Here is a 12,910-nt window from a genome sequence, read left to right as displayed (position 1 = left end):
GGGGGTTAAATGTACGTCCAGGTCTCCTGTCTGAAACTTAGAATGTAATTATTGTCCCATTTTACAAACCGGTGTTTTACAGCCGAATCCCGCTGAAATTAAATTATTACCAAGGTTACCCCGTGGAGTCTGCTAATATAACGACAAAGGGAACCTTAGGGATAAAAGTGTCCCTGGATGTTCAAGCCTCCTTGAGATATATGGTGTGGGCAATTCTCCTGTATTCAGTCCAGCAGTTACAACCTTCGCTGCATGACTTATGACAACCATCAAGATGGTTATAAAACTGACTCTAATGGACAACTAAGAGGCATAATAGTTTCTTCCGGATGAGTTATCCTTTAACCCAATCTGTAAAAGTGTGCAGGCAGAGAGTGGGGTTAATCAGTCGGACATATATTGGAGACGTCCTTTGACCGGCCTAATGGCCGCAGCATCCTGTGGTGCTCCGACACACACCTGATTTTAGAAGTGAGTTGGTGGCTGGCTCTCATAAATTAGGGGCTCTTGTGAGAACATTTTACGATGCGACAGTACATGAGAGCTTTATTTGAAGTGTTCACTAAATGTCCGGCAAATTCATTCCTTGCTGTCGTGCGATGGCCCTTATGACTGCTGCAGCGCTCTTATCCGTTATTAGTCGTGATGATAATGTAGTTGAGGCGGTGTCAAAGACCTCCAGCTGATGGCGGAGCAGACGCAGATGAGGCATGTTGCTCCGTGGAGCTGGCCTGGACAAGCCGGACCATCGTGATGTGGACACTAACTCTGTCTCGCCGCTGCCTGCTCGGTTGGTGCTTCATGTCTGTCTTCTGTCTCTCTCCTCTCTCTCCACGTTTTCCCGCCTCCCTCGCTCACTTTCTCCATCTCTCCCCTCACTCCTACTGATTGTAATCTGCCGCTGTCAAGCTCCCAGTAATTGAAACTGACTTGATGAATCGCTTAATTACCTTTAATAGCTGATTCAGGACGAGCTGAATAATGAAGATAACAGAGAATGAAGTGGAGGTTGTGGAGCATCAGGCTGTAATTGCCCCATTGTTGTGGGGTTGTTGTTGTTGTTGTTGTTGTTGTTTTTGTTTGCGGCGGTGCGGCGCGCGTTCTTATTCCGTCATCGCCACCCGCAAGCCCGCTTAGCACAAGAAGATACGGGCTCAAAACTAACAGGATGTTGTTTCAGACTTTCAGAAAAAAGAAACGCTGCCTTTATACGCTGCGCACAAAGACGGGAAGGATGATGGAGTGGAGATTGATGAGCAGTGATGAAAGCACAAGCCACTGTTCGGGAGATGGGAGGAAGAAGTTGCAGAAACAAGAAAGAGCAAACTTTTATTATGCCCTCTCAGCGTGTTGTTAATGTTGCGTGTAGTGTGGGCGGAGCAGCAGCTGACATGGCTGTGAGGTACAGCTGTATGGAGATCACCATGCTTTAATATCTAGCCACGATGCCCAGCGGTACCAGCAGCCCTGGCACAGCACACTCTGACCTATAAAGGATGTGAAAATGTTGCATTCCAGCCCCATTTATTATTCATTAATTGGCTAACTTACCCCCTAGTCAGCAATATCTAATATCTGAGGGAGGACTGGAGCGGTAGGTTTCCGTGTAGTTCACATTTCTGGTATTCATGAAAGAGAATCCAAATTGTATTCTTTTCCCTTTCATTTTACATCAAAGAGACTTTGAATATGTTTGTTTGGAAGCAGTTCAGCTTGTGCCTGGTCCTCCTTGTGTTTGTTTCTTGCTCAGCGCACACCTCCTCATTCTGACCATATGTGTCACAGAAGTCAGTTGAACCGTCGGCTCCATCAGATGTGAAGGCCGGAGCTAAAAGTCCTAGTTAAGCGTTTTCAACCATCCTTTTTTCGCAGCATCCCGAGAGATGGCTTCCTGCTGCTCACCGAAACAAAAAAGCATCAGAAAGATGATGAAAACAACAGAAAGGAGAGACTCCACAGAATCAGACAACGTGCGATGCTCTGTTCTCAAATCTCGCCACTGCTCTCTAAAATAGCACGGGACATAACTTCAGCATGAAATTAGTTTCAGACCTTAGTATGATAAACCCCAAAGTACAGCTTTTTTCCATTTACAGGTCACGTGAGAATGAACGCTGGAATCCACATTCCTGGAAATCTGCTTTGTCCTGACATCTGATTACCAGGTTTTATAATGTGTCTGACAGTCACAATGTCACATCAGTGGAGTAGGCTTCATGATTTGTGTTTTTGGTGGACTATATTTCTTGTCAATTCGAAACACAGAAACGTTGACTCTTTACTCGCTCTTGAGCATTTGATTATCAGGGGAATTATGTTGAAATAACCCATATGTAATGAACGGCATGTAGATAGGCAGAATAGTTAAGTAATTAGCAGATATAACATTTCTCTTATCATGGACATGATCTAACCTCTAGAACTAAAATAACGTCTGTGTTGACATACAGTGTACAGCCCTTTTTTCAGTCCTGTTGTCAGACCGGCCACAGCAGGAACAAACTAAAGTCAGGGACCAGACTTGCCTGGGGCGGCGATGCAGAGACATTATTCACTTTTGTGCCTGAGCCTTTGGAAACAGCAGTGGCTGTAGATATGTTATTAGTCTGACCAGGAAATAGAGCAGTAGTGTGCTGAATTTACAGAGGAATTTGCCGAGCCTAATGGCCCAGACGGGATGAATGAAAGAATGCTGAAAGGAGGAAGACGGAGAGAGAGACAAACGGATGCAGAAAAAGTGCATTTGTCTGGCAACGGTGACATGACGGGGTAAATACATTGAGTGAGGAGAGAGGGAGCAAAGGAAACAATGGTTGGGAAAGAGGTGGTGGTGGAATTATTAGGATGTCAGTCTCATTTTACCCTCCTGGAGTGTTTTTTAATCGCAAGTCGATCTGTGCAGCCTTGGCCCGAAATGTCTGTTTGTGGAAAACCCGAGCAGACGCTCCCTGCCTCCCCCAGCGTGGCCCCCTTCAATCTCCTGACAGAGGACCAATGCCAGAAACTGGACTGGACGCCCTGCGAAACACATACACACTCCCGGTCCTCGTGCTTACACTAAAGCTTAACTCAATGCATGTATTTATTATTCTACTCACTGCAGTGCCGTTAGAGCCGTAGCCTTCTTCTGCTTAAAGCGACTGTGCCGCTTTTTTCAGCACATCTGCGAATTCAGCGTGAAATGTGACCTGTTCCAAAATGGGAGAGACAATTGTGCAGTGCAAAGGAAAAAAGGTGAGTTGGGACATTGAGACTGAACATTGTTGGTTTAAGTGGTCAGAGGAGTCAGATGTCATGCGTGTGGACGGCACAGCGACAGAGGGTTTAGCGAGCTGACGGGGGGGTGAGGGTCAGCTGGAGCGGGGGGGGGAAGCGACACAGCTGTTGCTGCGGTATAAACAAGTGCAGCACTCCGTCCGTGCGCTTCTGTCGGAGGAACACCCACTCAGCGTGTTTCCATCTATCCGTACTATGTGCTATTTTATAATCTTCCTTCTTCCTTTCTCTCTGTCAGTCAGACTGTACATAGACATGTCTATGTCTGCCAGAGAGGATGTGATACCTTAAGCCCCGGTCCCCCAGCTCTGTGCCTTCCCTACTCCTGCAGACCAGAGGAGGATCTAGTGTCGGCCTCTGCTCACTTCTTCCCCCAAGAGATCTTGCCAGACACTGGTTCATACCGTAGTAGCTTACAACATTTAAAAGACTTTGCATATAATAACAGAGTCTTTCAACTTCCAAAACACCGTGATGTAATGTGAAATAGATGTCAGATGTTAAATGAGGAACACACCCAACTCATTATTTCTGACTCAGGCCGGCGATCTTTCCTCCATACGATCACCCGTGCCCAGTGGCAGCAGCACCATTGCTGGTAAAATCCTCCTTGCTCACTGTAGGCGACGGCGCTCTGGACCTCCCTAACTCCTGGAGGAATGACACAGTGATTTACACAGAACACGGCACCATCCCTCAAAGTCATCACTGCAGCATAACCGCCTGTGTACAGCCTGCTGTGTAATGAAAAGTGACAACACATTGCCATGCTTTTAATGTCTTTGGTTATGGGGGGATGGGCAGGGCTCTGGATGGATAGGGGCCTTGCAAAAGAGTATCTGAATGATGTGTAGTCAGTATGTGTGGCTTTTCGCCGTCTTTTTATCAAGCTGTGTGCAAAGGAAGAATCATTGTGCAATGTTAATCAATACGTGACATTCAAATCCATTTAGCATGCGCCACAGGCTTACTGTGTCGTTAAAATTGGAGGTTGAATTGAATTCCAATATTGGTCCTTTGTAGAGGTAGTTTGATTGGGACAAAATGCCACGATGACCTCTTCAGCAGCTAGAACCCTCCTTTCTGATTCCCAATGTTTGTGTTCCAGCTGTATTTACCAGCGTGTTTGGTATGGTTTCATTGACTATCTTGTTGGATTTATTCCCAGAGGGTTCAATAATCCTCAATATCTTCTTGCTCCAAGTGTGCCTCCAGGCATAGCCTAAGGCTTATGGCAATTTTGGCCACAGCTTGGAAACCCCAGCCTCAACCCATACACCCCAGCCTCTGTCCGGGCTGTCTCCTCTGCCCCTCCGCATTGCCGGGACCCAAGATCCATTTTTAGCCTGCAGCATGGAACATGTTTCTAAGTAATACATCAGTAGGCATTATATCTTGGGTTAGATCAGCCTCCGTTGGGGGAAGCATAACCTTGGGAGTGACTTTGTGGCGAGAGCTGTCATTGCTCCTCCAACTAGCCCGCTGTGAATCTTAACATGCTTCCACACTGAGGAAAGACTCTGAGGAAAGTCAAAGCTGATGGGTTTGTCCAAGGTGGAAGAGACGTATGTGCCAGTGGAAACTTAGAATCCGCTAGCGCCATCATCTACGCCCCATTCCTTTATTTTGATAAAATAACGCTTCCACTGTATTGTACTGTAAATAGTCCAAAAAACATGTGGATTCATTGTGAAAGTCTTCACTGTGAACTAAAGTCTTCCTGTATTATTTGCAACACTGCTTCTGTCTGTGTCTGGTATGTGGTGCTTCGAGCATACCAATTCCTCAGGGCAGTGACATGATTAATACAAGGTCAGTTCAGGTTGTTCCACTTTAACCCAAGAACACTAGCAAGGAAAGAAAGGGCAAGTCAGGTTTGATTTTTCTGTAGGTCGCTGCTACCTGCTGAACCATGGTAGGCAGAGGATCAGTGAGGATTTTTCTTCCAGCAAAATCTATTTGGTTTGTCCTATATTTAATGTTCAGGCAGGTTTAGTTTGAAACTAATTTGCACATTTCACACTCATTTCACATGTTTTACGTGAATTTGTTCCATGTCCACCAACCTAGAAAGGTATGTAGTGGCTCATACGGTACATCCACCTAAGCTTTTTCCATTCTCATCGGTATAAATTGCGGCTTTTAATTGAGCCATCGTTTTAATGCATATCCACATCACTGTATTACATCTGCAGCCGTTTCAGATGTCTGTTTAGTTCCTGCCCCACTGTTTATGTAGCCTGTGTTCAGGCCCATAATGTGGCAGGTTTTCGGATGAAATGAATGGGAAAACACACACGGCGGTAACTAATCCCGGCGGCACCATCACATACTCACCACAAGCCACAGAGGCCCTCTCCGTCCCTGGGTCCCACCCACTCTGGCTCCAAAACCGTTTCCATCCATGGTGTCCCGTCACTAGCTGTACCCCAGTACTTAGTAGCCTATTTGTCTCCATGCTGATGCAGCAAAACAGTGATGGCTTGGCTGTATGGTGAATGAAAAGAGATAGGTTAGATATGCTGCTATATATAAATCTGTCTCTATAATCTCTCTGCTGTGTATTTGTCAGTGTGTAAGAGAGGATGTTGTGGATGTTGGTGTGTCTGTTTAAATCTGTCTTCTTTAGGTTTCCCTTATGGGGATAAATAAAGTCCATATTATGTAAATCATTACAATTTAAGGTGACAACATATTTTAAGGTTAGTGTAAGGTCAGGTTTAGGTTAAGGTTAGGATTAGGCACGTAGTACTTATGTTTAAGGTTAAGAGTAAGTCTCCAAGAAATGGATTTAAGTCCATGTAATATCCTCGGAATAATGCACTGTTGGAGTGTGTGTGTGTGTGTGTGTGGGTGTGTTTGTGTGTGCGCCAGATTGTTGCCTGGCTGTAGGGTAAAGCTATTATTTTTCCAGAGGATGGTATTTTATCAGAGATAGTACGCACAATGCAACGGGTTCCACATTATTTATTATTCCTCCACACGTATTGCATTTTACTCTTACTTTTGCAATACCTACAATTTATTCATTTTATATATTACATATCTTATTTTCTGTTTTGGTTTTGTTTTTTTGTTTTGTACTATTGCACCGTGGGTCCGAGAAAAACGTTTTATCAATTCCTCTGTATGTCTGGAACAATACTGCAGGAATTGACAATAAGTTGACTTGACTTGACTTGGCTCTACATTTTAATTACCATAATTTTGTGGGAAAGTGATTTGTGTAAGCAGTGAACAGATGGCTTATTTTAGAGCATATTTTAACAACCAAATGACTTGTTTTGTACATGAAGAGCTGACGGGGCACTTGAATTTGATTCAATTAAAAATTGTTCCCTCAATGGGTCTTTAACTTCGTCTTCTCACCCTCTTTCCTCTCTCCACAGGCATTATCCACCAGATGAAGGGGGACTATGAGACTGCACTGAAACTCCACAAAACACACCTGGCCATTGCTCAGGAGCTGAATGACTACGCTGCCCAGGGCCGGGCCTATGGTAACATGGGTAATGCTTACAATGCCCTGGGAGCCTTTGACCAGGCTGTTCGCTACCACCGCCAGGAGCTGCAGATCTCCATGGAGGTCAATGATCGGGCCTCGCAGGCATCCACCCATGGCAACCTGGCTGTGGCTTACCAAGCCCTGGGAGCCCATGACCGCGCTCTGCAGCATTACCAGAACCACCTCAACATAGCCCGTGAGCTCAGAGATGTCCAGAGCGAGGCGCGGGCTCTGGGCAACCTCGGCAACTTCCACTGCTCTCGAGGAGAATTCCCTCAGGCCGTGCCCTACTATGAGCAGTACCTCCGGCTGTCCCCGGACCTCCAAGACATGGAGAGTGAAGGGAAAGTTTGTCACAATCTGGGTTATGCCCACTACTGCCTGGGCAACTATCAGGATGCTGTCAAATACTATGAGCAGGACCTAGCTCTGGCCAAGGACCTTCATGACAAACTGAGTCAGGCTAAGGCATACTGCAACCTTGGTTTGGCATTCAAGGCCCTAGGAGACTTTATTAAGGCAGAGGAGTGTCAGAAATACCTCCTGTCACTGGCCCAGTCTCTGAACAACGCACAGGCTCGCTTCAGAGCTCTGGGAAACCTGGGAGACATATTTGTCTGTAAAAAGGATGTGGCCGGAGCCATTCAGTTTTATGAGCAGCAACTGGCCTTAGCCCACCAGGTATGGCCACACATAGTGAATGTGTATACTTGAACAATTCATCATATAAATGGGAAATGTCAGGTGAAATGTAATTTTGTTATCATTCAATCATGCCCCTCATACCGGCATTGTGGAATTCTTTTTTGTTTCAGGTTAAGGAGCGTAGGATGGAGGCCTGTGCCTACGCCGCCCTGGGGGCCACCTATAGACTCGTGCAGAAATATGACAAATCTCTGGGCTACCACACCCAGGAGCTGGAGGTGTACCAAGAGCTGGGCGATGTGGCAGGAGAGTGCAAAGCCCATGGCCACCTGGCAGCCGTCTATATGGCCTTGGGGAAGTACGCCATGGCCTTCAAGAGCTACGAAGAGCAGTTGGAGCTCGGTCGGAGGCTGAAAGATCCCGTTGTGGAGGCTCAGGTGTATGGAAACATGGGCATCACGAAAATGAATGTAGGGGTGATGGAGGAGGCGATTGGCTACCTGGAGCAGCAGCTGGCCACTTTACAGCAGCTGAGTGGAAATGAGGCTTTAATGGACAGGGGCAGGGCCTATGGGAACCTGGGAGACTGTTACGAGGCTCTGGGAGACTTTGAGGAAGCCATCAAGTACTATGACCAGTATCTGTCAGTGGCCCAGAGCCTCAACCGCATGCAGGACCAGGAGAAGGCCTACAGAGGCTTAGGCAATGGACACAGGTGAGTCTGGCATCATATTTCAAATTTCATATTGTTAGAAAAATACTTCTCAGGCTTTGCATAACACAACGTTTAAATTTCCCGTTGCTGTTGCCACAGCAGACAATTGTATTGACAGGGTATAGCTAGTAATCACAGTAATCCTACTTTGCATGTATTTTTCCTCCCTGCCTTCACTATCAAGGACCACCATAGTTTAGAGACACCTTGCTGGTGAGCAAAGCTTGGATGTGGGCCTGGTGCTAGCTGTCTCAGCAGCAGCCTTGTGCCCCTGGCCTTATCTGTATGCAAAGAGGCTTTGGCACACAGATGTCTGAAACTGGGGGGGGGGGGGGGGGGGGTTATTTCAAGGCAACCTCTTACATCCTGTGTCTCTTCTCCCCTTCTCTTTCTCGCTGCATCAGAGAGCCGATAGCGTCCTAGGATACCACACTGCAAAATGAAACACGAAAGGCTTGCTGAAATCCTCATTTCAGAGACGATTTTCTTCTCATTGTGCGTCATCAGCGCGGCACCACAACAATCGGACACACAGAAGTATTAGCCGTGCATGAGTTCAGAGGGGAACAATAGACATCACACCCAAACCTTTCTCGTCTTCCGACAGCTCTTAGTCAAGCACATACATTATCACACAACACTGATTAAGCTGAAGGCTTTTATTCATTTTAATGCTCCATTTGAACCGGCATCTGTCAGTTGTTGGTATGCTTGAGAATGTGAATAAAGTCTGCTGGAAGGCTGTGAAGGCTAATAAAACGTCAAGATGGGATGAATGCCGCCCTGTCAACACATGCACAAGAGGATGGAAGCAGGGATCCTTTCACAGATGGCCCATCTCGTATTACCCTTCAAAAAGAGCCTTAATTTAAAATTTTATACCAAACATTTGTCATATACTTAAGCCTTCCACACACAGCAGCTAACAGCACTGTACGGGACATCTAACTGTATTTTATTTACAGCACAACTGTCATTTTTCAAATGAAAGTATTCCTGCAGTGTCATATTCTAGTTGTGTAGAATAGATATGTATCTGTATGAATAGATAACAGGTACCCTTATATATGAGATAAGAAGAGCTTATTTTGAATGACTGACAGCATTTGTTCAGCTGAACAGGAAGTGTCAATGAGAGATTTCCTTTTTAGGTTGTGTTGTTGGGTCGTTATCTCACATATCTTGTTCCTAACCTGCTCCACTCTGACACTCATCGGTATTCTGTCTTCCCCTGCAGGGCCATGGGACACCTACAGCAGTCACTGGTGTGTTTTGAGAAGCGGCTGGTGGTGGCCCACGAGCTAGGGGAGTGTGGGGGCAAGGCCCAGGCCTACGGGGAACTGGGTGCTCTCCACAGCCAACTGGGCAACTACGAGCAGGCCATCTCCTGTCTGGAGCGTCAGCTGGCCATAGCCCGTGACACCCAGGACCGACTACTGGAGGGTGACGCCAGCTGTGGTCTGGGTGCCGTGTATCAATCAATGGGAGAGTACGAGACAGCCCTCCGATGCCACCAAAGTGACCTGGAGGGTGCAGAGGAGGCGGGCAGCCCCGCACGCCAGGCGCGCGCCTACGGCAACTTGGGCCTCACCTATGAGTCGCTAGGAAACTACGAGCGGGCGGTCGTGTTCCAAGAACAGCACCTTAGTGTGGCAGCTCAGACTAATGACTTGGCTGCCAAGACACTGGCCTATGGCAGCCTGGGGAGAACACACCATGCACTGCAAAACTACTCACAGGCTGTCATGTACCTGCAGGAAGGTGAGTGAGTCAGGGGGAGAGCCGGAGAGAGGATTGCCTTTGTTGCCTGAGCTGATAGGCTTAGAGTTTGTGAATTCATGAATATGAAATTCAGAGCCTATTTGTTGCTAAGCCTTTGCCACATTTTTATTAGGCTGTGTGCATCTGTGTGCGTGCGTATGTGTGTTTGGGCTTTTGTGCTTATGTGTTATGAGTGCACAGGGGGATTTTGTGTGTGCATTATGCATCTGTGTTCTTCTGTTGTGTAAAGGTATACCCGCATTTGTGTGTGTATGTCTGTGCAAACCTATTCAGGATGCACGCCAAGGCATTTTCCCTGTTTACCGCTCGCTGTTCTTCACACCTCTATATCTACTTTTCTCAGAGGGTTCTTTGCAGTTAGTTGCCAAAGGATCTTTTCACACAGCAGCTGACAGACTCCTGCCTCTCACAATTCATTGTCCCCTACAGATTATAGTAAAAAAAAACAACCTGCGGCTTGGCCCCTCACAAATTCATTATGTCAGTGACAGAGCAGGAAGTGTTTGTCACAGAGGATGTGATAAGTGGAAGCATCCATGGATGCGGGCTTAATGTCCATGCCACCAGCCCATGCGTGTGCCCAGTGATAGACCTCATGCGCGGGCACACCCGCCGTGTTACGACCCAGACCCAGTTTGAATCCCAGAAAATTGCAGCTTGTGCGAAACGACAGTTGTATATTTCACCCTGCAGGGAGTGAATGCAAAAATACAGGAATACATCTCCTCTGTCTCTCCTCAGTCCGCTTTATTAGAGTTAGCCCGGCCTGTGGTGACCCATACACCCTCTGCAGACCTGCTTTTTGAGCGTTAATGGAAACAAAGGCGACAGGCCATTCTGTCTCCACCCTGTCCTCCTGTTGTCCCCTACACCGTCCTTGTATTGTTCCTTGGTCTGGCTGTGAAAAAAGAACAGTGCCTTCACTATCGCTGACAGCCAATTATTTCTGGCCAACCTACCCAGACCGAAAAGTTGGCAAGGGTTTTTTTTCCCCTTCAGTTTTTCTCTTTTTTTCTGCTAGTTTAGTGGGGCTTTTTTTTATTCTTCATGCTGCACTTGTTTTTTGTTTTTGTTTCCTGAAAAAGATTAATTGGACGGAGGGATAGAAAGGCCGATCCAAACTAGTGCAGATGCTGTTGACAACATGACCTCCAACTCTGTGTGTGTGTGTGTGTGTGTGTGTGTGTGTGTGTGTGTGTGTGTGTGTGTGTGTGTGTGTGTGTGTGTGTGTGTGTGTGTGTGTGTGTGTGTGTGTGTGTGTGTGTGTGTGTGTGTGTGTGTGTGTGTGTGTGTGTGTGTGTGTGTGTGTGTGTGATTGTTATTCTGTGTGGCACAGAGTGATAAGACTGCAGTGGAAGACACACGGAGATAACAATTAACTAGTGATGGGAAGACATCATTTCTGACACTTCCCAAGTCATCTTCCTGTGATTTTACATGAAAGGACATTGCACAGCGATGTCCCAATCCTGAACAGAATAGGCATTTCACACCAAGATGCTCTTTTCAGTGATTAACACAATCGTGTCATTTAATCAATGCCGTCAATGTAGCGACTAATGGAGGTATTACAGTTTCTCCTGTATGCTCAGTTTATGGAACAACAACTAATTGAATAACAATATTAACCTGCAAATGCACTTGATGTGTGACCCAGGAACAAATAGGTGATATATTTATTTATTATTATTAAAATTAATGTAAATAATTATGGAATACTATAGTACTATATATTCCCCTATGCAGAAAATTCAATAGAATCACACATATTTGTGAAATTTATAATTTGCATACAATTTTAAGTATACATATGATGCAATGTATAACATTGTTTTTAATTCTTAATATGTTAAACACATATTCAGTATAAGATTAGAATTATTTATGGAATTCAAATAAAACATATTTATCTCCATAGGCAGTAGAAGAGTTTTTCAGGGGGAAATATAAAAGTTGGATTATGTGTCGTGGTTGGTATCGTCTTTCATGGTCATACATGGACCCCTCACGATTTTCAGCTTTACATTTTATGCAATAAATATTGAATGTTGGTCGTTTTCTGTGGCGGCAGCGGTTTGTCTGGTGGCATAGTGTAGTGGGCTACTGACATAAAGATGTTTTATTCTCTCTAGGCTCAGAACACACAAAATGTATATAAATCGTAGTGATTAAGATTTGAAAAATTGAAAAACAAGTTAGCCCAGCCTTCTATTATCTCATAAATTATTACTGAAGCTTTCACAATACCAGGATGTAGTTCTCAACGCAGTGTAAATTATCTTGATTAATCTTAGCAGCAATGCACATCATTGTAGAAATGCGTTTACGCAGCCTGATTTTAAAATGGGTTGTGATGTTGTTTCAATAAAATAAAATAGAATAGTCAGCGAATGTTTGGATGTCATCATAGTAGAATATGTTTTGGGGAAATGTCTCCAAAAATTGTTTAAGGTACAACTTGCTGTAAATGCCACACCGCGCTGTTCCACATGCGGTCATGATCAGAGGGCGCTGGATCAAGTGGACGCATGGGTGAGGATGGAGGTCTTTCGTGGGATTTCATACCGTTATTCCAACAGCATTTGTGTATGTGGTGTCTGCGCGTAAAGCTCGTGTCTGAAGGCAGAGGTGCGCGGGCCTCCGGGCTGCAGAGAATCCCTCACCCAGCTGTCAAGCAGCCTTTAAAGTGTTCTCTAGTTGCTCTTCTGGGTGCAGCCAGCCACGGCCACATCCTCATGTCAGCCGCTGCTACGTGACTGTGCCTGCGGGGCGCACCAAAGGCGTGCGCGGTGACAGTGACAGACACTGAATGATACAGAGCAGGGGAACAGAGGGAATAAGAGAGTTAGGGAGGGAATGAGGGATGGAGAGAAAGAAAGAGGATGTAAAGGCGGGCGGAGGGGGAAAGACAGAGATCGGCGTTAGTCATAACTCACATGTATTATTTCACTGTCAACTGGAGAATAAAGAAAACATAGAGTTGGTTG

General features: G+C 45.8%; 1 protein-coding gene across 3 annotated transcripts in view; it reads left to right on the top strand.

Moving 5' to 3' along the window:
* LOC118314092 (tetratricopeptide repeat protein 28-like) overlaps nt 1-12,910 on the top strand; it is a 164,502-nt gene that overhangs the window by 130,293 nt on the left and 21,299 nt on the right. For all 3 annotated transcript variants that reach the window (XM_035640234.2, XM_047329206.1, XM_047329207.1), the window contains 3 exons: nt 6,666-7,462; nt 7,597-8,141; nt 9,379-9,902. In XM_035640234.2, coding sequence (XP_035496127.2) covers nt 6,666-7,462; nt 7,597-8,141; nt 9,379-9,902 — 1,866 coding nt within the window. The remainder of the gene's footprint in view (nt 1-6,665; nt 7,463-7,596; nt 8,142-9,378; nt 9,903-12,910) is intronic.

This window comes from Scophthalmus maximus, chromosome 19, assembly GCF_022379125.1.
Source record: "Scophthalmus maximus strain ysfricsl-2021 chromosome 19, ASM2237912v1, whole genome shotgun sequence".
In the NCBI taxonomy this organism is placed as follows: Eukaryota; Metazoa; Chordata; class Actinopteri; order Pleuronectiformes; family Scophthalmidae; genus Scophthalmus; species Scophthalmus maximus.
Note: the sequence above shows the minus strand (reverse complement) of the source record. Positions and strands in the feature narration are given on the sequence as shown.